This window comes from Buteo buteo, chromosome 4 (genome assembly GCF_964188355.1).
Source record: "Buteo buteo chromosome 4, bButBut1.hap1.1, whole genome shotgun sequence".
Taxonomy (NCBI): Eukaryota; Metazoa; Chordata; class Aves; order Accipitriformes; family Accipitridae; genus Buteo; species Buteo buteo.
In genome coordinates, this window is record NC_134174.1 from 37,978,523 (window position 1) to 38,004,306 (window position 25,784).

The 25,784-nt window shown below is 44.5% G+C and overlaps 1 protein-coding gene across 2 annotated transcripts; it reads left to right on the forward strand.

The window, feature by feature from the left end:
- The first annotated feature begins 5 nt into the window (after positions 1 to 5).
- On the forward strand, positions 6 to 24,204 carry SNCG (synuclein gamma). 2 transcript variants are annotated; one of them, XM_075025563.1, is made up of 7 exons: positions 6 to 183; positions 624 to 687; positions 7,601 to 7,754; positions 12,864 to 12,905; positions 13,780 to 13,907; positions 22,576 to 22,662; positions 23,821 to 24,204. In XM_075025563.1, the coding sequence occupies exons 3-7, from the start codon at positions 7,634 to 7,636 to the stop codon at positions 23,830 to 23,832; spliced, it is 390 nt and encodes a 129-aa protein (XP_074881664.1). In that variant the 5' UTR covers positions 6 to 183; positions 624 to 687; positions 7,601 to 7,633; the 3' UTR covers positions 23,833 to 24,204. The 2 variants fall into 2 exon arrangements, with proteins under 2 accessions (XP_074881664.1, XP_074881665.1); XM_075025564.1 differs by lacking the exons at positions 6 to 183; positions 624 to 687 and adding an exon at positions 7,450 to 7,492.
- Positions 24,205 to 25,784: the final 1,580 nt, after the last annotated feature.

A 25,784-nucleotide genomic window follows, 5' to 3' on the forward strand; every position in this document is an offset into this window, starting at 1 on the left:
AAAGGATGTTAGCTTAAAGGAAAGGAAGAGAAAAGAAAGGAAAGAAAATACTGAGTGGTGTAACAGACTCTCGTTACAGTCCCAGAAAATGTCACAGACCTGCTTGCTCCAGTATCTGCACGTGGGTTTTTGTCTACAACTTAAAGGCTGAAGTACCCTGGCTTTAGCAGCAGAATACTCATGGTATGTACACCAAATTATGGGCATTAAGGGATTCGGAGTAAACGCACAGCAAAAAAGAGCTTACAAACATCCATTTTTGTGTGGCCTTTGCAAAGTACCTCTGTGAATCATACTCTGGTCCCATCAAAGTGGAAGATTTTCATGAAGTAGTCCTTCAGAGAGGTCAGGATTATTGAGCATTTTTAAGAATTTCTGTTTGGGTTGTCACCTCTGGATCTTACACCTAGGTTTTTTATGTGGTTTTAATTAGTGCTACAAAAAAACACTTGCCAAGAGCTGCTGTAAAGAGCTACCTCTGTCACCACATCCTAATAATAATTAAAAAAAAAAAGGCTGTGGAGGTTGGATGTAGTTTTCTTACTGGTTTTGCTTTATTTGATGGTGCTGCTTTTAGTTTTGTTGCTATCATAAACTGTATTTCTTTCCTCACTGTCTTGCAGGGTGATGCACTCTGGCATTTTTAAGAATCAAATGAGGGAGAATGATGCTCCACTGACAAAAGAGGTGGGAATGCTGGTGCTGGACTGCTAGATCGTGTCTCAGTTTGAATGATGAGATGTGCAGCCCAAAGTTCAGTACGTCCTGCAGAGCATTAAATATAAAGCTTTTCTGGAGTCATTCCAATGCCAGCTGAAAAATAGAGGAGAAAATCTCTCTAGGATTTTGGAAGGCCTTGTTATTGAAGGCATCACTGCATATGCAGTGAATTTGCATCTCCTTATCACTGGTTGGACCTGCACCCCTCTCCTGATTGCCCCTCTTTCATGCTTAATGGAAGAACCTAGAAAAATGCAGAAATGCCCTTACTGACCTGTGACAGACACCGCTGTGTAAGAGCAGTAAAGCACTAGGGCAGCGGCAGTGGCACGTGGGGCAAGGTAGAGAGAGATTTTGATAATTTTAGGGGCAAAACCTGCTCTTGCTGTTGTAGTCACTTCTCCAGGGAGATGAAATCTGGACTGAAGACTGAAAGAAATAAGCAATTTCCCTCTGTTCCTTCCTGCTGCTTTTATTTCAGAATTGCATGCATCCTGCTATAATACATGTTAACGTGTGAATATTTTATGTGACATGTTTCACATACAAATGTGCCTTTATTACAAGTAACTGGATGTGACCTAAGCATTATGTTTGTTTACTTAATAAGACCCATTATCAGGAAGGAACTGAGACAAACATGAGACAAAACAAACAGGCTTATAGCCTAAACTGCTCTGTGATCATGGCTTACAGAAAAGTGATTTTGTGCTACAGATATTGAAGTTGTCCTACTTGTAACCTACTTCCAAACCCTTTGGACTTGTCTTTCAATATATACCTTTCCAATTAATCTTAATTCATCCATTAAGTCTTTATTCTTCATGGACGTGATGCCTCCCAAGTCGTGGGGCAACGCTTCTCTGCCATCCTCCTGGCTTGGAATATCTGCTGTTTCTTCAGGTGCAAGAACCCATTCTCTGTGCCTTTGTAATGGTGCTGCCTATGAGTGCACCAATCGGGAGGCACAGATTGCTCAGCCATTTGCAAGTTAATTATTTAGTGTGACTTTTTAGTAGCAGTTATGAAAGATGTTAAAATATTGAGCATGCCGGGGACTGGGGACTGACATCTCTTTCTTTGTGATGGGCATAGCATAGGATGCTGCCATGAACACATGGAAGGCATGAATTATTCAAAGGACCTTCCTTACTAAACGCTAGTTAAGGTTTCTGCCTAATAGCTGTTCTGATTTGGGGTGTCTGAATAACATATTCAGGTTGTACTGTTGGTTCACAACATTAGATTCATTGGCAGACTGAGCTGTAAGTTTTCTTGCTTTAACATCTGTAGATGAACAGGTATGAGGAGTGTACCTATTTAGGAACAAGATATACCACAACTTTGCCTCTTTTTTTTTTTTTTTGAGCTGGTGCCTCAGCATGGAACCAGGGAAAACAGATATACAAGGTCATTTGCTGTAACAATTTGCTCATTGCTTTCTGAGTTCAGTCTCTTCCAGGAGGTAACTTCTAGATGAGAAAGGCAACTGTGCACCAGCTAACGTCTGGTGGTAAGTAGGTAATAGATACCTACCTGCTTTTCAGCTGCCTAGTTTAGGCTTGGTGTACCTTATGGAGCTCGGTACTACTGCTGGAATGAAAGAAATGGGTGAGAGAAATCAAATTTAAAACGTAGTTTGGGAAATGATTTGGAAATAGGTGTTACTCCAAAAGCATACTTGAAACCCTATCAGTAAGCGACGTGATAATAGCAGTGTGAAGATGTTAGGAGCTGCCCTGATACTTCTCAGAAGTTCCTAGCAGTTCTCAGAACAGCTAGCCAAAGAACCCCACTCTACTCACTCTTTATTTTGGCAACTAAATTTGACAGGTGACAGATACTGTTCCTCCACTCTTGGTCCTCAGTCATTAGTGTGCCCTTATTCATGAAAATACTTTTTCCTCAAGTAAGTCTGAGAAATACTTATTCAAACTAGTCTTCAAACTAGTCTTGAAAGAGTTGATATTGCCAGTTACACCAGATTCTTCGGTATGCCCTGGGATCTTGCAGATAGCTGTCGGGACTACTCTTGCCTTACCTGGTAATTATAACCATTTCCATTAACCACAGCTCTTAAAGCCCTCCAGTGTTGCCTACCCTGAGAATTCAATGTCCTGTTTGCAATTCCATAATCAAGTTGTCAGATACCAACACCATCTTCTGGATAATCTGCGTAAGATGTAAAATCTCATCTTGGCCCCTTTCTGTTTGTTTAGAGTCAGAGCCCTGCAGCTACAGTTGGATAGGAGATGGGTGACCACACAGTAAAAAGTGCCAAACAATGCGCTTGATAAATGGCTTGTACGTACTTGGAAAGCAAACATGCTGGCTATTCCAGTCAGTGTCTCTCTGGAGAAAGAGCCCTTGGAAATTAAATTTTCAATAAATACATTCAGCTTTTTTTGTTTGTTTCTTTTGTATCTTCCCAGACTTGCTGTCTGTTCCATAATGCTCATTGTTATAGACTTAAATTCAGAATCTGTGTATTTAAAAGGAAAAAAAAAAAAAAAAAAAGCAAGCCTTGGAAAAATGTTTAAAAAGCCAAGAAAAGATGGAATTCTTTTAATAAGCTTGTGTTGCTTTGGATTTGTATATCCCAGCTCCAAATCTCTGAAGCAGACTGAATAACTGAAAGGATTTTATGTCCGGAAAGATGAATAGGACAGTTTTGTTGGTAGCTGCACAGCAAAGGCATAACTCCTCATTAGGCATTGGGTTTTAGGGCTGGAAAACGCTGTCTCATTCCCTGCCGCCTGCCGATGCGCGCACGTGAGTGTGCGGCAGCTCTGGGGAAGGGGAACACGGGGAGAGTAGTGTCAGGAGGAGGGTTGCTGGGCTAGGAAGCGATTCCTTTCAGTGGTCTGTCCTTCGGAGGAAGAAGATGAATTCTTGTTGACTATATTTTTGTTAGTTTGCTCAAAAGCTATCAATGGTATTCAACGGCAGAGATCAATCACGAAAGACTGCTGTACTGGCAGCACTCTGCTCGCTGTATGTGTGCCTTAAAAATGGCTCATCCGTCAGCCTCCACGCTATTCGTTCCCTGGCAGAGGAAATTACTCATTAACTATGCAAACGTACATGCAGGGATTCAAGTCCTAAACTGCTTGCCAAGAGGATGTCAGACGGAACTGCTTGTTTTCATTAGGGCATGAAAATGAATGATCTGAGACACTTCGTTCTTCTGCATTTTGAAGTTTTCATAAACGGAGAGAGAGAGGGAGGATTTCTGTTTATATAGAGCAAGGTTTGATCCTGTTAATGTTAATATTGTTCTCCATACAAAAACTTCCCAAACAAAGGATATTTACCAGCCACAAAAACTGTCTTTCCTTTCCTTACCTTTCTTTCAAACATCATCATACACCATTTAAATACTTCAGTAGAGTATGACCAAATCCCATTCCTTTCATCCAGCAAGATGCCTTTGTCAGCTCTTAGTCTCCAGCCTAAGTTCATCATTAAAGAACAAGGTTAAGGTTTTGCGTGTGGAGTAACTTGCAACTGGAAAAATTAAAGAGGGAAGAGACACAAATTAAGTAAGATCCTGTTTTAATCTGTTGCAGACACAAAGAAAAAGACAGTAGAGGACAGGGAATCTTGATTACTGCTTTGCATTTTTTCTTTCCCGTGCGTCTGTGCTTTGGTAATAGGTAAACTTGAGTTAGACTTGTCTTGCCCCTATTCCAGAATTACTGGCAGGCGTTGCACAGACCTGTTTCTAGATATTAGCCAGCAACACCCAGAGAGCTGTTTAGGTGCGTGGGAGGTAGGCAACTGCACCTTCCAGAGACCCTCAAGAAACTATGGTGTTATGCAGCAAAAGACTTGATGGACAAGCCTAAGCAGCCAGAATTCAGACTTTAAATGAACAATGGTTGGATGATTTGTCATTGCACAAGTCAAGACAAGGCTTTCTTTTGGTATTATACAGATCAGTTAAATGTTTGTGAGATACAAATTTGTTTACAAAGTGATATGATTTAAGCTCAGCAGAAAAAAATATGGGAACTTAATGTCTAGCTTAACTGACTTTTCCCCAGTGTCCCAAGGTGGATAACAGAGAAAAAGAGGTTGCTGCCAGGTGAGATAGGAACTTGGGTTCTCTGAATTGCCTGCTGGAGGAGCTTCTCTTTAGCTGCTGATTATGTTATCTAGTACAAGAGAAAAACTTATCAGTCAGAAAGTTGAGATCCTAGAAAAATCTTAAAGCCAAGGTTGCTTACATTAACTCCTGTTGTTAGGTTCGCCTGAGGCAGGATTGGCAACAAATCAGGACTGTATCCTCTGCTTAGAATAGAAATAGGGTACCGCAGTTGCCATGGGGTGGCAAACATTCAGGAGCCATTATTGATGCTTGCCCTATATAGATCACCTACAAAGTTATCTTGAGTCCAGAGCTTTCCTAAAAGGGTTTCAAGGTAAAACAATGCCTGTGCGAACTGCCTGCTGCCTTGGGAAGCATCCAACGGCATTTAAATGCCTCTTGTGAGCTCTTTCTGAAGGTCATGGGGGGAGGAGAAGGCAGGAAAGGAGTATCCCACTCGAGTACCAGCTAATTCAATCTGCTGATGATTCATGTTTCATATCCCAGGATGGCTTGATATTTCATGTATTTGTTACCTTTTATAGCAATGCAAAATATGTAGAATTCAATTGTACAAATCACAATGACAGAACAATAGCTTAACAAAATCAAAATACACTTCTTACTCGGCCTTATCAGCCTAGGTGTTCTCCTGAAAATACCAGTAAAACCCATAACCCTGGGAAGATATGTGCTCTGCTTTAATGGTCTTTGAAAGCCTACTGAAAAAGTAAATGGGCCCTGTAGCAATTCCCAAAGATGGTAAATTCACTTTTTGCCAAACGTAGTAAAAACAAGACTCCTGCCCTGTGCCTGATGAAATTAATGGGAGTCTTGCAACTGAATCCAAGAGCAGCTAGGTTAAACCACTGGTTGTATGGCACAATAATACACAGAAATCTTCAGTTTAAGAATACCCTGGGAGCGGAAATGAGCACCAGCTGTGCACTTTGGGTAGTGGTCAATCAGCCACCTAAAGGAAATTTTGAAAGATGGTAAGAAAAACCTGTTTTCACTCCTTGCTGCAACAGCCTAGAACAATGAGAGCTCTTACAGTAATTGGTATGTTGTGGATGGCCTTCCTCTGAATCTTGCACTTTTTTTAATTAACAATTGAGAAATGTATTGGTCTGCCAGAGATTTGGCTCCTCTACATTCAAGTGGAAATTTGTTCTTCGTTTATAAGTAAGGAGACTTATTTGTGAGAAAAAGATTAAGAAATTTATATGTTATTTTCCAGATGAACAGTTTTTCATTTGTTTCAGTATGGAGTAAAAAAACCACTCCCAAGACCTAAAGAAATATTCTTAGTTCCGCAGTAAGAACTATGTTTGTGTACATGTCTGCATGTATGTACAGACATGCTATTTTTACTCAGATTTTTTGCTTTTCTGTATAATCATTCCCCATCTGACACTTACAGTCTGGTAACTTGCAGCAGCACACTTCATGATGTTACCATGTGCTACCCTCCCATAACACAGTTAAACCTCTGAATTTCATATTCTGTTTGCCCGTTAAGGAAAAGCAGCCAAAGCTGGTCACGGTTTGCGCTCAGAGGCTGATGCTCCATGGGTTCTGTAGTCTCCAATGTGGCACTATTAAAAACAAAAAAAAATTAAAAAAAACCAATCACCTTGTTGCACCAGCAATTGCTTTCACAGGTGCTTGCACTGAATTTCAGTTTGCTAGTGGGACGGTAACTGGTTTGGGCCACTCGGGGTCTACTTCCAAAAACAATTTAGCTTTGGTTTAACTTTAAGCACACAAGGATATCCAGCTGTGATTAATGATCATATGTTTTGGTATTTTTTCCTAGCAAGGCCTTGAGGCTGAATGGATCCTCTATGCAAACTGTAAGGGTTCCCCAATCAGTTTGCCATTGGATAATTTTCTCGCCTTGCGCTGCTCGGCAGCACAGACCTCCAACGTGAGGGATGGCGCCGGTATAAAACGTCGTCTCGCTCTGCAGCGGCAGAGCAGAGCTCAGTCTACAGCAACTCAGAGAAACAAATAGGAAACAGGATTTCCCCCAACAGGCATCTGATTTTTTCAAAGTGAACCGTTGTAACGGGTTGTGCAGCCGAACCAAAACCATAATTCATACTAAATGCCTTCAGACTTGACAAACATGGCAAATGGGACTTACAGCTCCCTTCACCTGAGCACCAAGCTTTAGCTGGTTCCCTTTTTCTCTCAGTACTTACTAGAAAGAATGTTCTCGTCACCGTTTTGTGCAGGGTGGGTTCTGGTAACTGCCAGACCAAGAAACCTGACCCTGTCTGTCTGGTACAAACGCTACCAGCTTTACATGCTCTCCACTCTCTGGGAGCCCAGGAGAGCTTGGGTTTGCCTCCTGCTGCAGCCTCAGGGAGATGCCCTTTCAGGAACTCAGCTCTTCAGATAAAACGTCTCCCTCTTCACTTGAGAGCATCCTTGAGTGAGAGCATTGCAGCATATTTTAAAAGCTTTATCTGTCTGGAAATTTTCCAGACAGTCCCTTACCTACCGATGTCATCCTCCTCCTCTCCCCCTCCCTTCTTAAATCTTCCCGAGCAGATCCATATCATTAATATTTCAGTATCAGCTGTTCACAGGCATTGGCTACACTGCAGCGCACTTCATCAATAAGAGCCGGTAAGGGCTGTGAGGTTTGCCACACTGCCTTCATCCAGCGGAGGAGTAAGAGCAAAGGCAGAGACTGGCAGAGAAACCGAGCATCTGCCGAGGGTAAGGCTGCCTCTTGCAGTCCTGGTCTTGAGTTGCTTTTTGCTGCTGTCCCTCACTCAGATCGTCCGGGTAGTACCCTAGCAAGCAACAAGAATGGATGTCTTTAAGAAAGGTTTCTCCATTGCTAAGGAAGGTGTGGTGGCTGCTGCAGAAAAGACCAAGCAGGGAGTGACGGAGGCTGCAGAGAAGACTAAAGAAGGGGTGATGTATGTAGGTAAGAGAGAACTATTTTCAATCTATATTTGAGCACGAACTGCCGCATAGATTGTCTCTGAGAAAGTCTGGGGAAATTATATTGTGGATAAAGCTTGGGAGCAAACGGCAGGAGGTCTGGGTAACATCCTCAGCTCTGCCACAGAGTCGCCTGGGGTGCCACATCCTCCCCGTGCCTCAGTTTCCCTAACTGTAAATTAGACATAGAAACGGCCACTACTTCGGGGGAGGCAGAACTAATGCGATGTTAAGGAGCAGATGCCCAGGTAGAGGGTTTCTGTTATAGCTATTCACTGATTGTTTGCAGGGTGAGTCACTCACTCTTCAGGCATCTGGGCACTGCTGATCTGCATCTCACCTCCACGCTGTGAGACACACGCTGAGGAGGTCCCGGAGAGGAGCCAACAGCCTGATTAAGTGGGGATCGCAGGATGCATCTGTTTCCCCACAAACATACTGTTTTATCCTGAAATCCTTCTCTTGTTCACTGACCCGTTTCATTCCTGGTGCATGCATTAATCTTGCTTTACAAGAGACACCTGAATTCATTTTGCCCAAAGGATAGGATCTGGAAAACAGCATGTCTGATGTCCTGCCTTGAGACCTCTCTTACAGTGAATGTGCTGTTTCAGAAACCTCCCCTTTCAAGGTCACTGTTGAAACCCACTACCTGCACTATCTAGCGCATGCAATTATACGGTTGGATGGTCAGATATTCCAGATACTACAAAGTCTATGAAGTCTTAGGTTCCCAAGACGGATTACCTCACTGCTGTTGCTGCACTTCACACAGCTTTTAATATTTGCTAGATGTGGGAAAGAGGGGGTTTTTTAGTAGGAAAGTTTACACACGGGCTCTTCCTGCTATCGTGCTGCAACATCCACAGCTGTGCATAGCTACTGTATTTAAAACAGCTCTATTGACAATAGCTACAGGTATATATTTGTACATTACAAATGAAATACAAATTTTACGTGTAGCAGCAGATCTGGTAATTTCTTCATCCCAAAATTTTAAATACTCAACTATTGGCATGCTGTAAGTGAATGTATGTAACAGTTCACATTTCAATTTGAAGCTGACTCACAAGAAAAAAGGTAAACAGCATCCCTGTAAACAGTTAAACTAACCACAGTAACTGAAACACCAGCCTGTGGAACATCACATCTAGGTGTCAAATCGTGGCATCACTGCTGCTCCAGCTGCTTCCTGATTTCAGTGTTGTCGGAAAGGGTTATTCTGAATTTTTATACGTCATTCCTCACATCTCTGTTCAGTCATGTTGTACGTCTCCATGCTATGACGTGGTTTTCATTTCTGCACAGCCATGAGGTACAGAGTCTGCTCATGAGATTCTAACCTTTTCAGTAGTTTTCTGAAAGCCCTCTCAAAGCCTAAATCTCTGAATGAGGATCAAATAAGGATCAAGCTAAAGATTAAGCGCTTTCTCCTTATATTTTTTTTGTTCTGGTTTGTTGGTATACCACCAGTTCCTGCCCTGTCATGCACTGGATAGTGCTTTGCCTTGGGGCTGATTCAGTTCCTGTTGCACGCTGGGGGATGCTCAGCCCTTTGGGGAAAATTCAGTCTTTCACAGGCAGGAAAAGTAAAGGCCAGATGCTGATGAGCTCAGCAAATTTATTTTTAAATAAGCAGAGAAGGTGGAGGCCAGGTATATCAATTAAAACTGGAATGAGTAGCATGTTGTTTGTGCTGCCTTTTCTCACTCTGTGCCACATGAAGGGTTAATCAGAGACCCGAACTGTTCCTTCCCTGCTCCTTACTTTGCAGAGGCCTATCCCAGCAGCTTGGTCTAGAGCATTATGTGAAGCAACCTGAATTTTTGGGTGCTAGAAGAAAATAATACTTGTATAAAAGCTTGAGGGTCTTTTCCAGAACATCAGGAAGGGAGGCAAAAACCCAAAGCCTGGGATGGATGAAGTGGATCCCTGACTTTTATTCAGGTTTGTGTTAACTCATTGCTGACTCTCCAAGGAGGATTCCAGATGTCTGGGCACAACCATCACATCTGGTGAGTCACTTGCTGCTGCCCCAGGAGAAAAAAACCAATATGTTCCTTCAGAGGCACCCACCTGGAGCGGAGGGTGTCATCAGGGCACTGCAGCCACCTCGTCCCTCCTCTCCGAGCCACACAGGTTCCATTCCCACAACCCTGCCAGGGCCGGAGATGCCTCTCTCCTGTGCTAACGCTGCAACGCAGTTCACAGCTGGGCTGGGTAGAGATGCTGCCATTGCCAGGGCAGTCACGAGCGTGGGGTGCTCCTGCCCCACCGCGCGGCTTGCTGGACATGTAGGGTAGAGAAGAGGGTGCACAAAAAGAGAGAGAGAAACCACACAAAAAGAGAGAGAGAAATCCTGGAGTGTGGGCCACCTTTGCACTTAGTAGAATCACCTTCGGCTCTCCAAATTCTAGCAGCCTCTGGGTATGCCGAAGTGGTGGTGGATCCTTGCACAGTTAATGTGTATCCAGCAACTGATTCAATGGGCTGTCTCTTTTATTTGGTTTAAACAGGGAGATAAGGGATGCTGAAGTTAATTAATGAAGTTAATGCAAAGGTGCATCAGATTATTGAGTATAGGGTCGTTAGAACTGTTTAATACTATAATTCAGGAACCCTCATGCACTTCTAGTTTTCCAGAACAGCTTTTGACCACACGTGTCACAGAAAGCCCCAACACACCAAGCTCTGCTTAAACAAACCGACTCCAGCATGAATTCCTGCAGGATTTACAGCACATCATGATATTCTTTTCTACTATAAACCTTTTCCCACTGCACAGCACTCCACCACCACGATCGCACCCTTGAGATACCAAAGCTCTTACAGATGACTCACAGCACTCAGAAGAGGCAGGATGCGTGAGCTTTTAATTCTGTGTACACAAGCCGCAGGCAAGGACTAATGAGTGAAATGAGATTGAGCATCAGGTGATTGCTTTCTGATTCAACAGATGCGGGTTGCTGGCAAGGGTAGATGCCAGAAGGTCAGATTTCGTGTGGTGCATAATGGATGCTGAGCCTGAGTCATTGGGTGTGGTCAGGAGACTGGGTGAGGAAGATGAGGCGAGCTCTCCCCAAGCCGCAGCGGTGGCACTTCCCAATGCCATTGCTTCTGTCGTGAAATGGATTCGGGTGTTTTTCTTCTACCTGCATCCCTCATTTCTGGCATTATTTTCCATCAGAAAATATGGCACCTGCCCACTCCCCTCCCCCTGCAAAAGAATCGAGCCCAGATAGTCATCTTAAATCAAAACTCTGGTACAAAAATACACAGAAGTACAGCTCTTGTCTCACTAAATGTGTTTACTGCAAAATTGAAATGTATGCAAGGCTAGCACAGCAAATTATGTGCTTTGCTTACCTAACAACTGCTCTTTGACCAAAAAACAGCAGAGAAGGGCTAAGCTTGAACAATTGTGTCTGATGTGAGAAGATCTTGTGTGTCAAATCAATATTGTGGCAGTCTTATTGGAATGGCACTGGGAGGGAAACTGAAGCAGGACGGCGTCTGAATTGAACTGTGTGCGTCTGGCCCGTTCAGGAGCTCGTGTTCATGGCTTGAGACTTGTATCTGCTCTGCTCACTGCTGTACTTCTGTACACATTTGTATATCATGGGCATCATTATTAAATCCAGTTTGCAGTGGTCCACATGTATCATGCATCATTAGGAGCTGCAGTTTACAGCAGTAACAAGTATAAAGTCCGAAGATTTCACCTCTTCAGTTTTAACACAGTTCAGGAGGGTGGAGTGAAATGTTGAGGGCATATTGTAGTAGAACAGCTTTGTTCTGCCCCAGGCAACCATTACAACCATCAAAATAAATCAACAATTGAGAATTACGTTCAATAATACATAACATACATCAGGCAGAACAGAGCTGTTGTTATCAGGGCGCTGCACCTGTTTTGCTTTTCAGGCTGTTAATGAGAACGAGATGTAGTTTGTAGCTGATTTCTCCCACCACACCCATGGATGCTCCAGTACCTCCGGAGTTAAAGATCTGTCTTTCTGACTTTCTCTTTCTATCACTTTGACAGTTGGCCATAAAAATCCTTTTGTTGTATCAGTATGGGAAACTTGAAAATAGACTGTATACTTACAGATGATTTACAAAATACAGTAAAGTGGGACCAATGGAACCTTTTGGCATGTGTTTGTTTAACTTCCAACAGAGATAAATTTGATCCTTTATTTTTGTAATGTGAAAAATCATCTAGTTACTGTGGGGGCTGCCCATCTACCATATGATTTAACATACGTGCTGCAGTACACAAATAGAAGGGATGTATAGCAGGTCACTTGGAGGAAAACTGCAGAGACTAATTATTCCTTAAGGGCTACTTGTGTTGCAAACTGAATGCCTTCACATCCTGTTAGCTTTTCAGCCTTGAGAACAGTGAGTTAAATTACAATGTAAGCATACATATGGTGTACTTTCATAATTTGAGATGAAAACATTTGCATTCTGTGTATCGCTGCAAACAGGCACTTACAGCCTAGGCTGAGGCACCAATATGGGAATCTAGTAAGTAGGTATGTAGTAGGTGGGTGGTGGTTGTGTAAATTCAGCCTCAAGTTTCTCCAGAGTCTTTATTAGAGGTATAGAATGAACCTTTAAATGACCACTGCAGCCAAGTATCCTGCTGAAAGGCAGAGGAGAGCCAGGGATGTGACTCCTTGTCTTGAAAGACTGAAGTAGGTGAGATTTTACCAGGTGACTTAATATACATTCATTTTTACAATTAGCTTAATGTTGATTTACCTTCACTAGCCTCGTCTTTTCATTTTTTAAATATTCCAGGGGCGATTTTTCATGCTTCAGCATGGTATAATCAAGATTTTTCAGGTCTAGGCATCTCCAGACAATTTGCTGTTGAAGTTTTCCAACTCCCGACACGACGGTACTCATTGACTTTATTGGGGAAGGAAGCTGATCCCTTCTGCGGGCTCTACAAATGGCTTGTGTCTTAGCAGGAGGTGCCAGCTCCCCACTGCACCTTGTAAGAACAGAAAGCCGTCCATGTCCAGAAACCAGGGGGTTCTTTGCCGGGCAGCACTGATGGACCATGTGTTTCCTTTCACAGGTACCAAAACCAAGGAAGGCGTAGTGCAAAGTGTGACCTCAGGTAAGAGCACAGCCCTGATAGAGATGTGGAAATCTGTGATGTGTTGCTGGACCTCTTGTTAAGGCCGTCAGTCCTGCCAATGGAAGGTCTCTGGGTGACGCCACTGATTTGCATTACCTTCCATGTGATGAATGGAGGATGCTTGCCAGGAGCGATGGTTCAGGGTCCGGCCTTTGCAGTGCACATGGATGGGAGAAAATATTTAATCAGTAGAGCATGTCAAAAAAATCTAACAAATGTTACTTGGCAGACTCGGATGATTCACAGCAATTTAGACATTTCACAATGTCAAGAGTGCTGCCCAGCATGCAGAGAGGATTTACTTGCATCAGATCCTGTCGGGCCAAAACTGGTCTTTGGGGGACTCCTGTCAGGTAGTCGCAGAGTCAGGGACCCTAAGGGATTCTTCTAGGTATGCCAAGCTCCAAGGCAGGGCAGCTGTATGGACCGCCTTGAAGAGACATGAATGGATCCTTTCCCTGGAGAATATCAGGACAATTACTTTTTTTTCTACCCAGGTGTATTAAATCAAACAGAAGCTACCCAGAGAGAGGTCATACGCAGTCTGCAACGCAAAATACCTTATTTGCACGATTGTCTCTTTGTATCTTACAGTGAGTTTTTCATTCTCCAGTTGCCCACAAAGACTGACAGGCTGCAGCGCTGCTCTCTGAGCAGCATTTTGAGTCAGACAAAACTCTCACGTACGTAATCTAAATTCAGATGTGGTCTCATATAAAAAAATCCAAATAAGGACTGTACCAGGGCCAATTTCTCCTCTTGCCTCAATGCCATCCTTTTATTGTCCCAGTGAATTTGGCAGCCTTTTGGCAGCACCTAGCTCATTGACTTTCTGCTTTTGTTGAAATCCCAGTTGCTGAGAAGACCAAAGAGCAGGCCAATGTTGTGGGAGAAGCTGTAGTAGCCAGCGTGAACACAGTGGCAAACAAGACTGTAGAAGGAGCAGAGACCATTGTGGCCACTACAGGAGTTGTAAAAAAGGTATGTTTGTTTCTTTGGTGATGTGCAGGACAGAAGAGTTGTCTTTGGATTACCCTTAAAATATCTGCAAGCATTTACAGTTCATGGTTTTACCTATTCAGTTAGAGGTTTTCAGCAATATCTGCGTTTATATAATGCTTAATATTATTGTATAATGCCTACTGTAATCACAGAATCATTTAGGTTGGAAGGGACCAATTGAGATCATCTAGTCCAACCCCCTTAGGGTCAGTGAGAGCAGGTTGCCCAGGCCCATGTCCAGTTGGATTTTGGGTATCTCCACAGATGGAGACTCCACAATATCCCTGGGCAACCTGTGCTAGTGTTTGACCACCCTCACAGGAAAAAAAGAAGTGTTTTCTTGTCTCCAGATGGACACATTAACCAATTTGTGCCCATTGCCTCTTGTCCTGTCAGCGGGCGCTGCTGGCAAGAGTCCGGCTCCCTGCTTTCTTATGAAGGTAGAAAAGCGTTTTTTCCCAGGGCCTTGAGTGGAAGCGCGGCCAGGCTGCAGCGAGCATCTCTCTGGCCGGAGTCAGAGCTCTGGGATGTGTGGGCTGTGGAGGAGCGGGAGCTCAGCCCTCGCCCTCACCCCGGGCTGGCACCCGGGTGAGCGGCAGCCTTGGCCCCGGCCCTGGCCCCGGCAGCTCGGCAGGCAGAGGGCAGCAGCCATTCAGGCAAAGCCCGGTCCCGGCAGAGAGCCTGACCCTCCTGCTCTGCTTTGGGCTGGTTTTGACAACAGCCAAGCGCTGGCTGGTAAAGGCCGCGTGACCCGAATCGTGCACAGATTAAGCCAGATTCGCACAAGGCGTCTTCTGTCCTCCAGCCTGATTTGACAAACGGCGTTGCTTTGAGTGTGGGGATTGAGGGGCACGTGAAGGAGCAGAGCAGCTCCCTAGATGAAGGCGGAGTTGATCATTAGAGAAGATGCTTTCACCAGCTGGTAACAAACAGCAGCCATTTGTACAGTACATGAGGCTAATATTTGGCAGCTCTTTGGTAAGCCCGGCTGCGCTTCCCCTCTTCAGAGAGCTGTGGTCAATGGTGTTGATAACAACATGAGCTAGATGAGTCACAACAAACCCAAACCCAGAATCAGAGCGAAGCAAGGTTGGCCAAAATTGTTTTAATTGTTCAGACAGTTGGCTGATGAATTTCCTGACCTGCACGTAAACACATTGTGATGTGAAACAAAACTTCTACACACCATATAAATCCTGAGAGAATAGCCTAACAAAAGAGGAGAACAGCAGCTACGAGTGACGCAAAATGTCCTCCTGAAAGCATGTGAAAAGGGCAGATACAGAAGTTCTGCTAAGCCTTCGGGATAAGGTTAATCTCTATTCCCCCAGGGAACAGCAGCTAGGCTGCGGGGGTGCAAATAGCGATTCCTAACTCCGTTGGGGGGAGACTACCCCCTCCTACCTTTTGACTGACCGGGTGCGGGGTGGCTGACCCAGGAGATCTAGGAATTTGCTGATGGTAGGAATCTGTCCTGCAGATACCAAACTGTCTCCCCTTCTGGCAAGGACTGAGCAGCAGCAATCCTCTTCCCCTTTCGTCCTAAGTGAGAGCCCCCCCCTCAAAGACTGACAAGCTACAACTTACAGGTGTTAATTTCAGAGCTCAAACCGGTCGACGTTATCTGTTTCCATCCTTGTGCGGATAGTCCCTTAGAAAATCAGCGGTTCCTTCACCCTTGTAATGGTTCTGGGTTTTGCAGACTGCAGGCAATATACAAAAGCTGTGGGTTTTCCAGAGGGTTAAGGCATTAAGCATCCGAACTGTCATTCTGGCATCTTCCGTCAACATCTGCCTGCTTGGAGTTAAAATGGGGATTGATCAAGAAATAAAAAAAGTGGGATATGTCACATGCCAACGGGCAGTCTGGATGAGGGAGCCAGGAAGCTGCTTTGGATACAGTATCATGGTGTCATGCCACATAGCAGAATGAAAACGGGAGGAGAAAAGCAAGGCAAAAGAAGTCACAGGAGAAAGAAATTCAGGAAAAATGTTTCTTTCTGTGAAAGAGGGGGGTCATCTACTCTAGGGGCTTAGTTCAGCTTGCATTAGGAGTGCAAATCTTGTAATCATCTTCACTCACCATACTTCACTTGCATCTGCTAGATACCTTTTGGATAGCAATGACATGGAAGATTGAGCTCCATATGCACATGGAGTGCATCCCAACTGCTCCTGGTTGATTGCCATGGAGCCAGAGCTGCTCCAGAGGGAGGGCCCTGAAAGAAGGAGCGGAGGGGTTGGTGCTGGGCTCTCGGCACGAGCTCTTGTCTCTCCAGACCTGCCCCTATTGTGCTACACAATTTGCTAATGGTAATACAGCCAGAGGCTGCCAAGAGCAACATCGGGCACTATAATGCATGTGAGAGACCCACTGGTGATATACTAAGAGTAGTGATAAGGTATAGCAGTTAGATGTTTAAAAAATAAAAATACCTACTATTATGATCTTCCAATCCTGGAATTATACACAAGTGTTTCAGGCCCTGAAGTTTGAGACAGCTGTTACATCCAGTCCAGAGACTTGCCTGTGCTCCATCCCATCCTGCTTCTTTCTAATTACAAAGAGCAGTTGCTAACATCTCATTTCTGTTTTCAACTATCTCCAGTGTTGTTCCCTGCTGACTTTATAGAGGTGTTGTTCAAAGCACCAGGGCATCTGTATGAATGCATGGTACTGAGCGGTGCTACAGGATGACGTGAATCTGGGGAGACGAGTGGCCTAGGAGGCATGTCCCCAGCTCAGCATTCCCAGTGTTAATATCAATTACGGAGAGCTTGTTGACATTTAATCTGTGCGTTTGACAGCTGGGATCAGTGGCAGGCACATACTAGGGAGGAGTGGGGAACTCTAAGGATTCTGGATTAAGTTTTGCTCAGGGCAGCAGCCGCAGGGTGGTCAAGCTCTGCGGGCGTATCAGATGGCGACTTTGGCCATGGGCAGAAATTCAGCCCTTCGTGGAACGTGGCAGGCACTGAAATGTGGACACACATGGGGCAGCTGGCAGCCCACTGCTCCTCGCTGTCCTGAGTGGGCGCACTCGGAGCCAAGCAGAAGGAAACAGGGCTGAAATAACTCTACGCCTATGGAGGGGTGCCAAGCACCAGATGAGAGCAACCTCGAGTAACGCTGGCATCGCCTCGTAGGGCTTTGGCACTGGCCTGGTCACTGCTGAATGAGTACAAGAACGTATTGACTGATTTGAAGGAGTTTTTTTAAGTATTAACTGAAAAATATGTAAGTTAAAAGATTGTAAACCCTCCACAACTTTTCTGATGCACAAAGGAATGACACCCACCAGTAATGTGTTTTGTCTGTGGCTCTGCACCCATCCCAGTCCCTGGGGTGGACATTAATGGATTTCAGTGAGCTAACCACCCACTAAATATCCCTGTCTTAGGAAAGGATTAATTCTTTGTCTGTATGACACAGCACAAAGCTTGCTGCATTGCAGACACCACGTGGTTGGGAACAAGTGCATGTACGTACGGGTGTGCACACACACACACACACACTCACAAAATGTCCCTCAGGGACTGGAGGAACTTCCAGTAGCTGATGCTTCCCTGCACGCTCCACCTAGATCTTCCCTTTAGATCTATTTGCCCTGTCAGTCTTTATATGGTTTAGTTGTCAGTTCGTGGCTCTGTCATTTTGAATTGGGTTTGATCTTTTTTTTATCTCACTCCATTAATTATTTGAGTGGTTGTCAGTTACATGCAACTGCTGGGCGCATTCTGTGGATCACATCGTTTCTCTCTGCGCTTGATCTAGCAGATGGGTACCGCACCCCTACCACAGCTTATCGCTTTCATAACAACTGCACATTTTGAGTACGAACGGTTGATGTTCATGGCCTTAATTCTGTTCACTTCAACCCTGCGATGCCACCGACACTAAGACAGTTGCCTGGAAGGAATTAGAAGCAGAAACTGATGAATGAGCTCCCTGTTTAAGTTCGTTTGGGCAGGGTGGGTGCCACTAGGAGGGAGCAACCCAGGGCACCTGAGAGGCCATCGAGGGCAGAGCTGCTAAGCAGGAGGAGCAGGGAAATCAACAGCTGAACTACCTTACAGTTAAGTAGAATAAATAGTCAAAACTCTTCCCCTTTGTATTCAAGCTTCATCCTTTGTATTCAAGCTTCGCTGTACTTCACTGATGCAGTGATGCATCCCGGTGGTATCCTTCAGTGTCCCATGGAGCAGGGGAGACTGCAAAAGCAGCATGGAGGGGGGTACTCTGCCCACAGGCACTTTTTCTCTGCTTCCCTCTCAGTCTCATTAGTGCATCCAGGCGTACATTTTTCACGTGCAGAATAGCTGAGTTAGTGGCACTGGTGAAGCCTTAAAGTGTACAAGAGTCTGTGTGTGCTTCATGGCTAACGGCTGTGCCCCCATAATCCTGTAGGATAATGAGGAAAACATTATTAAATATGTATTATTTGTATAAGCAGCCCCAGGAAACCCTAAGAGAGTCTGGCTGTGAGCTGGATGAAAACAAAGCTACCTCAAAAGTCCACCTGGACTTGTAGGGTAAGACAGGAATCCTGCGTGCCTGTCTGTCTGTCCTGTCGGTGGGTCCACTCACTTTAATCACAGGTTGACCTCTTAGTCAGAGCTGTCAGCATCACTCTGAGCACGTTCAGCCCGAAACCCATCCAGGACAGCCTGTCTGTAGGACCTGTCAGGTTGCCTGAGGGTTTACAAGGGAGTGGTTTGGGGATACTGCCAAGTAGCATTGCTTTTGCTCCAACGCCCAAGGTCAAGAGCACTACAAGAGGCTAAACCTTTCTCCCCCTTATGCAATGGATGTCCCACTGCAGGCTGTTACATTTGGAGCAGAATAGGTTGCCAGTGAACTTCCCTGGTTTTACAGCTTTAAAATACTAATAATAAAAGAAATCTTGCTTGCCGCCGAATTTGTTGAGGTTTTGGTGAGTAATGTCCCAGCATCCAACATTTAGACTCTGCATGCTTTTTCTGTTAGATAAAGAAGATAATCCTGATAGGGTTGTTTATCTCAGAATTTTTGGGGATGGTGAAAAAAAAAAAACAAACACTGGCCTATAACATAATATGGATAAAAATACAAACTCTGTTTCATGTATGGACTTAGCCAGCAGAATATACAGCACAGTCACTGAGCTGAAAAAGGGAATTTCATAGACCCTGTGACATAGAGAAATCTGAAAAATCAAATTGTAATTAATTTTTTTGCAAAATCTGTGGACTTTTAAAATCTCATTTTAAAAAATGGTTTAAAATGTCTGAACCCAGAAGCTTATAGTACGGTCTATTTAAGATCTTTCAACATTGCACAGGAATATTTTTATAAATGGCAGGTCCAAATTTGTTGAGTTTTTCATTAGTGATATCTGAACATGTAACTATGTTTCATAACCTTAGTGAAATACTTTATATATAAATCTTCTGTAGTGTGTATATTCTATATACAAATATGTTTATAGATTTTAAAAATATTTATAAACTTTTATACTATTCCTGTAATGAATTCTAAGGTCTTGTGTTTCACTTAAATGTTAGGTTAAACTACTTTGGTTTTCTCTCTTCTCTAGCCAAAAAGATTCAGCCTCCCCCCCCCCCCTCCCAAATAGAATAAGATAGCCCATAACAAAATAAATCAGTTTTTTTCATTTTAAATAGTTTTTTAAAGACAATACATAATTTCGGGGGGGGGGGATATCTGCTTGCCCTTTAAGAGCAGGAGGAGCATTACAAATTACTTTATAGTTGCAACATGCCTTTCTGTTAGAACATTTTGTCCCTTTTAATGGGGAAATGAACACTGAAAGGAATGGCAAAGTCCTTGCTGTCCTCCAGAGAAGCTGGATTTTCACCCTTGCTTTCTTGCCCAGCGTCACACTGTGAGTCACTGTTACAGCTGGGGTCGGTACCCAGGAATTTCTGGCTTTTCATCCAAAGTGAAGACCCTTACATCATGTGGTCCTCCTCTGTATGTTGCTTTCCTGACTAGTCACCGCAATCCCCAGCCAGCTAACGCCCAGCTGAAGCATGCAGCCCTTCCTCATCGCGTGCTCGCTATTCCTGGGCAGGGTGGGAAGCTCATGAGAAAAAGGCTGTGAGGCGACGTCCCTAACACAGCCTGACACCTCTTCATCCTGCAATTGTGCTGGTTCCTCCACCACGGTTTAGAAACACTCTCCAGAAACATGTTTGCTTCCCTTTCTAAAAATAGATGGATGACTCCCTTTTATCCTTCTGGAGCAGACTCTTGGCAGAGAGCACGATTTAAGGGATATAATAAGCAACACAATAGCTGAACAGTGCTTCTTCAGCCCACCCATGGCTCTCGGATGCACTGTCCTGAAGAAGGGATCCCCTCTTCCATGGCTGTTTCCACATCCACCAGAGCCGAGCTCCCTGCCCGCAGGAAGAGTACATGGTCATGCCCTGTAGAAAGATGGGGTGCACTGCACTTGTCCTTGTGTTCCTACGAGCTGTCCCCCAGTTTTCCCAACAGAACTCAGCACCTTAGGCAGTCGCCTTTGATTCACCTACATGAATTCACATGGCAGCTGGTAACCTCATCTGCAAAAAACTTGCGAAGCGCCTGCTGTTGCAGCTGTTGTTATTGGCTTGCATTGCATGTTTCTTTTCTTTCCACCTAATGGTCCAAAAAACTGCTTCAAAGTACAATTTGAGGCTATTTACCTGTTTTGACCTAATGTGCGCTGTTGAGTTATAAGGTGTGGTCCTTTTTATGTGGCCCTATATGAATGTAAAGTGTTTTAGAGCCACAGACTGGATCCTGAGGCTGGATCAGCCTCCATAAATCCAGGGTAGTGAGCTCTGCTGGCAACAACAGAGTTCACGCGTTTCGGAAAGGCTGTGGCTAAGTGGCTCCATCAGAGCGGTGGCCTCTCCCCAGCAGCCTGGGGTCCCTGCTGCGCCAGGAACTGGCGACCAGAAACTGGGCTCTGTCGTCTGCACCATTTGACATCGATAGGTTACCTGGGCTTACTTAACATGGAGTGGGCTGATACTGGCAAAAATCATTTCAGCTAACAAAGGGATGCAGATTAAAGGCATGTTTCTTAGGAAAAAAAAGATTGACACTGTGCTTTTCATATGGAGACACCCCCAGTGCATGGCTCACTCTCTATAAACAAACTAACTGACTCTCGGCAGGGAGGTGAAGGGAATGCCTGGAGCTGTGGCCAACATCAGTACTGGGCTGCGGCTCATATTTTGGCCATTTTCTTCCTTTGGTGAATTGATCTCTTATAGTAGCTTGTGTGGAGACCTGGAAACCTATGGAAGGACAGCCAGGTTGCAGTGCTTCCATCTCCCGGCTCCCCTTCCTGCCAAAAATAGATCTGAAGTACAATTTCCAGCTTAAATTTTCATGTTTTCTACCTATCTATGTAACTCTGTGAAATCGGTCTATTTTTTCCTTTTTTTTCACATCACCTCTTCTTCCCTAATTCAGTTCCAAAAGCAGTAGGGGTGTTTTCCTACTGATGAGAACAGTTGTAACTGGACAGGAAAATAAGGACACATGTGAAAACGAAGAGTGGAATCCCCCAAAAGACACGGAGCATAAAGTTCTGTTTACAGTAGGTTTTACAGACATTTGATTTGCACTGCATCAACAGTGGCACCAGGGAAAGTGGTGGCCCTGTGTTTCCAAAATATTGAAATTCAAATGATGTCTCTCCCTTCCATGCAAAATTGACTTTCCCTTTATGTAATATATGTGTCTCAGGTTCCTTCTGCGGTGGCCTTGACTTCATGTGGGAAAAGAGAGTAAAAATTGAGGGATACTGCTGCGCATGTGTGCTCAAAGGAAACAGAGAAGCTTTGTAATTTTAGCAGAGTTCCCTGGTGATTTGGGGCTGGACTATAGAGGTCCTTCTATTTCTGCTTCCCCCTGCTCTTATTGACTGATCCACAAAGGTGCATTTCTGCTTTCTGTCCATCCCCTGTGCACATCCCATACAGTCAGGATTTTTGTCTTTTCTTCCCATGTGGCCAAATCACATTTAAAGTAATTGCCTGCCAATGTAATCTTTTCTCTTCTTTGAATAGGAAGGTAGCTGAAAGGGGTGGGCAAGTAGCTAAAAGAGCCCAAAGTGCTTATGAAAATGCTTGGACTGCAAACACAAACAAAAGCTTATCCTTTGGTAATGACATTTTATCTGAGGCATGACATTAATGGCACCACAATACTGCTGTATCTGAAATGAGTATTAGTCTATGCCATGAGTGCTTAGGGTAAGTAAGATAATGTGGGGGAAGGCATAATCTATCTTACTCTAAGTAAGTTTATTTGTTCCTCCCAAATTTCTTAACGCCGAAGGAGTCAAAACTCTGGTCTCAGTGACAGGAAAGAAAACTTCAGAAAAAGAACTGATTTTCTGTGTGAAAAAGACCCTAAACCAGGCTGTGAGAAATTGAATTGCTTTTTCACAGACATCTGCTCTAACAAGCTGCAGAGAAAATGGATTTCAAGCAATATTTGCCATCTATTAAACCCGGCATTTTATTTGCGTGCATAATGCTCAAACGCATTTCGCACAGTCTGCTCAAATAGTCTGTCTAAGATTAGGGCAATGACTCTGCATGTGGCACTAAGGACAAACATCTCTCGCTTGTGACTTGGCAGGAGGACCTGGCTGTGCCGCAGCCACCCGAGCAGCCGGGGGCGGCGGGAGAGGGGGACCCGGCAGCCAGCGCAGGAGGCGGCGGAGAGGTAAGGCAATGCCACGGCCCTCGCTTTCCCCACGGTCCCCGGGCTCTCAAGACCACACGTGGACTTCTTCAGGGTTACTGGTTTTCCCCCAGAAAAAATCTCCCCTTTGCTTTCTGCACTTAGAGAGCTGCTGCGCGTGGAGCCCATTAGCATTCCCACTTTCATGAGTTGTTTGGCAAAAACCTGAGCTCATCAGTTCTCACTTTTGCCGTTTTCTTTTTTGAGACCGAGAATTTGCCACGAGTGGCAGATTGGACAGATTGTAAACTGCTGCCTGATTTGGGCTGATTTGGGGGTGTAAACGCACATATAATCATTAATGCTTTCCTATGGTGATATCATTACTGGCTGCAGCCGTGCTTTAGAAGAGCTTTAGATAACAAATTAGATTTTTCTATAGATTTTTCTATATTTAAATTAGTTCTTTTAATTTTTGATCTATTCTACCTGCAATGTCCTTTTGAAGCCCTGGGTCAAAAGTCAGTCTCTGGGCCAATTTCTGCTCTTCAACAAGGGAGGACAACCTCTTATTGTCCAACATGGATGCTTTAAAGCGACAAATGCTTCTCCGTGGTATTTCCTTTGTAATTTTGGTCCTAAGGCCTTTGGCTGCCCACTCCACAACCTCCGCAGTACCACCCACACCCACACTCCCCAGTTTTCAGCTTCTCTGAGGCTCAGACAGTTTTCATGGTGCCCAAAGCTCCCAAAAGCCTCAGCTTGCACCTACAACCCTCACGTCAGCCATCGCCCCCCTAGTGCCAGTCCCAAAAATGAGCCCTGCTAATCCCACTGACTTCATGGCGGCCCAAGTGCTAATGTCAGGCTGCTAATGTTGGGGCAGGAGGCAGACCCGGCAGCAGAAAACAGGACATTCCTGCCAGTGGCAGCCTGGCCCTGCATTAGCTCAACTTCCACCACATGCAAAATCACACCCTTGTTTTCCCCGGAGGTCTGAGTGACAGCTGGAGTGTGGCTGGTTCCCAGAAGGAATGGATAATTCATTTGAATTTTGCATCACGTATGCTCCTCGTTGTTTTGTAGCAGCTTATGGGTTTTTATGTGGTGACTACCAGCATTGATTTTTCTCCTAATTTTATTTATATATGTTTTCCACTGGAAATATTTAACTGTTTTCCTGTCTGCCTTCTCTCACAGGGTGAAAATTAAGGCAATTAACCAACTTAGGGACTTCTAGCTCAAAAGAGAGCACTCCAAGAGCATACATGGAAATATTAGCTGACACTACAACAGGAAAATCCCGCTCTCCATAGACTAACTACATTCAGCTCTGTAGTCTTTCACTTGCCTCATAAACCAGTCATACAATATATGTAAGCCAGACTCCTCTGATTGTAAGTAAAGTGCAGGAGTGTACTGGGGTGTGTGTGTCCCTCCCCACCTCCCTCGTGGCTTCCCAACTCGCTCGCTTTGCGTGTTTTGGTCAGACTCACTGATCTGTATCTCATGTCCATCTGCACTGGCACTTGGGATCTCTAGGTATCATGGAAGTATTTTTTTTAACTAATAAAAAAAGTGTTTGAACAAGTTTTTTGTTTTGTCAGTTTTATTTGCACATTTTAGACATTGATCCTTCCAAACTGATGAACTCTTCCTGTAAAAGTGCAGTATTAAAATACAAGGATCTCAGGACTGTAAGGGCCTTAGATCGTGAAGTAAAAAATGGGGAATAATGAAAAACTGTATTTCTGAAGTCAGTAGCTTAGGTAGGCCAGCCTTCTGTCTCTCAGGGCTGAAAAATAGAGATTGCACTAAAGTACTCCCCCATGTTTAAGAGAGAGTGCAGGGAGCGGGAGGAAATTGGAAACAAGGAGACTTTTTGAAGGATGTGAGTGTCACGTTGAGCTCAGTTAGCATTTGTTCTTTGCTGTTTGTTCTGCTTACACGAGAGCTTGAAAACTGTATCCTAACATCTGGGTGTAATGAATGGCCAAAAGGTAATTAAAGAAATGTGATGGGCACTCATCTGTTAGATCAGAACTGCATTACTGCTGGCAGGGGCAGGCAGGATTGCTGTGAAATGCATGAGTCCCGTAACAGGTGCCAAAGGATAATTACTGGTGCAACACGAACACTGGCGCTGGTATCGGTTACAGCAGCCGGTCAGTCTGCAGATAAGCTGCTGGGTGAGACCAGTAGAGACCTTCTGCGTTCACAAGTGTAGAGAATGGGAAAATGTTGCTACAAGCTCATTGCTGTAAATAATGAAGGATGAGCGTAAAGCACATCAGTAAGTGTGGATCTAAAAACGGGGTCTTTATTCACCCATGGGCAGAGCACCCACAAATCCATGAGAAGCCAATGTAAGCTGTAGAGATTTAGGCTGCTTCAGAATCAGGCTGCTAATCTTCATTAAGATGCATAATAGTGATGACTATGGAAGGTATTACAGGAGAGACTCGCTGTACATAGCATGGAAGGATCTAGCAAGTGTGATATCAGCCTCTCTTATGCATTAACAATACACATAAAGCTTTGCCTTGCAGAGACCACAGGATTTCCATCCAGAATGGATGTTTGATCTCAACAAGGAAAGGGAACAAAAGACCCTTAGCAAGAGATAACAAGGTCCTTCAAAGGAATTGATATCTGATATGTGCATGCTCTTCCCTGATGTCCTGCAAAACATTGGCAGGACTTGCCAATTAAACAGAATAATTAAAATTGAGGCCAAGGTAAGGGGGCATAAAGGGCCGTGATACTCATGCCCAGCAGCAGGAGGCTGGAGCCTATTCTTAGTGCTTGCTGGAGAGAGACAGGAGAAAACCTCTCTGCTCCAAAGCTTTGCTTTTTGGGGATACAAAAAGAAAATGTTCTGCCAGCCAGGGGGAAAGAGGATGTGAGGGCTTTCGCTAGCTACAGCACGCATGGGAGGCAGGAGCAGGTATCAGCTGGGCCAGGCTGTAACTCAAAGCAAGGAGTAAGCCGCTTCCCAAATGCCCGTCTCTCAAGCAGGCTTTGCCCCTGCTTCAAAGGGACTTAAACCAGGAGAGAATTACAATTGCTGAGCTGAGAGTGCAGGCACGCTGCGCGGTGGTACTGAGCTGCGTAGCTGCTTGGGAGAGAGGCCTGCAGCTGTGCTACAGCACCTTCTTCCCTGT

Excerpts from the sequence above, each read along its gene's own strand:
- SNCG (XM_075025563.1), top strand. The coding sequence starts at position 7,634 with ATGGATGTCTTTAAGAAAGGTTTCTCCATTGCTAAGGAAGGTGTGGTG. Across the intron at positions 7,755-12,863 it reads AGAAGGGGTGATGTATGTAG|GTACCAAAACCAAGGAAGGC; the intron begins GTAAGAGAGAAC and ends TTCCTTTCACAG. Across the intron at positions 12,906-13,779 it reads AGTGCAAAGTGTGACCTCAG|TTGCTGAGAAGACCAAAGAG; the intron begins GTAAGAGCACAG and ends TTGAAATCCCAG.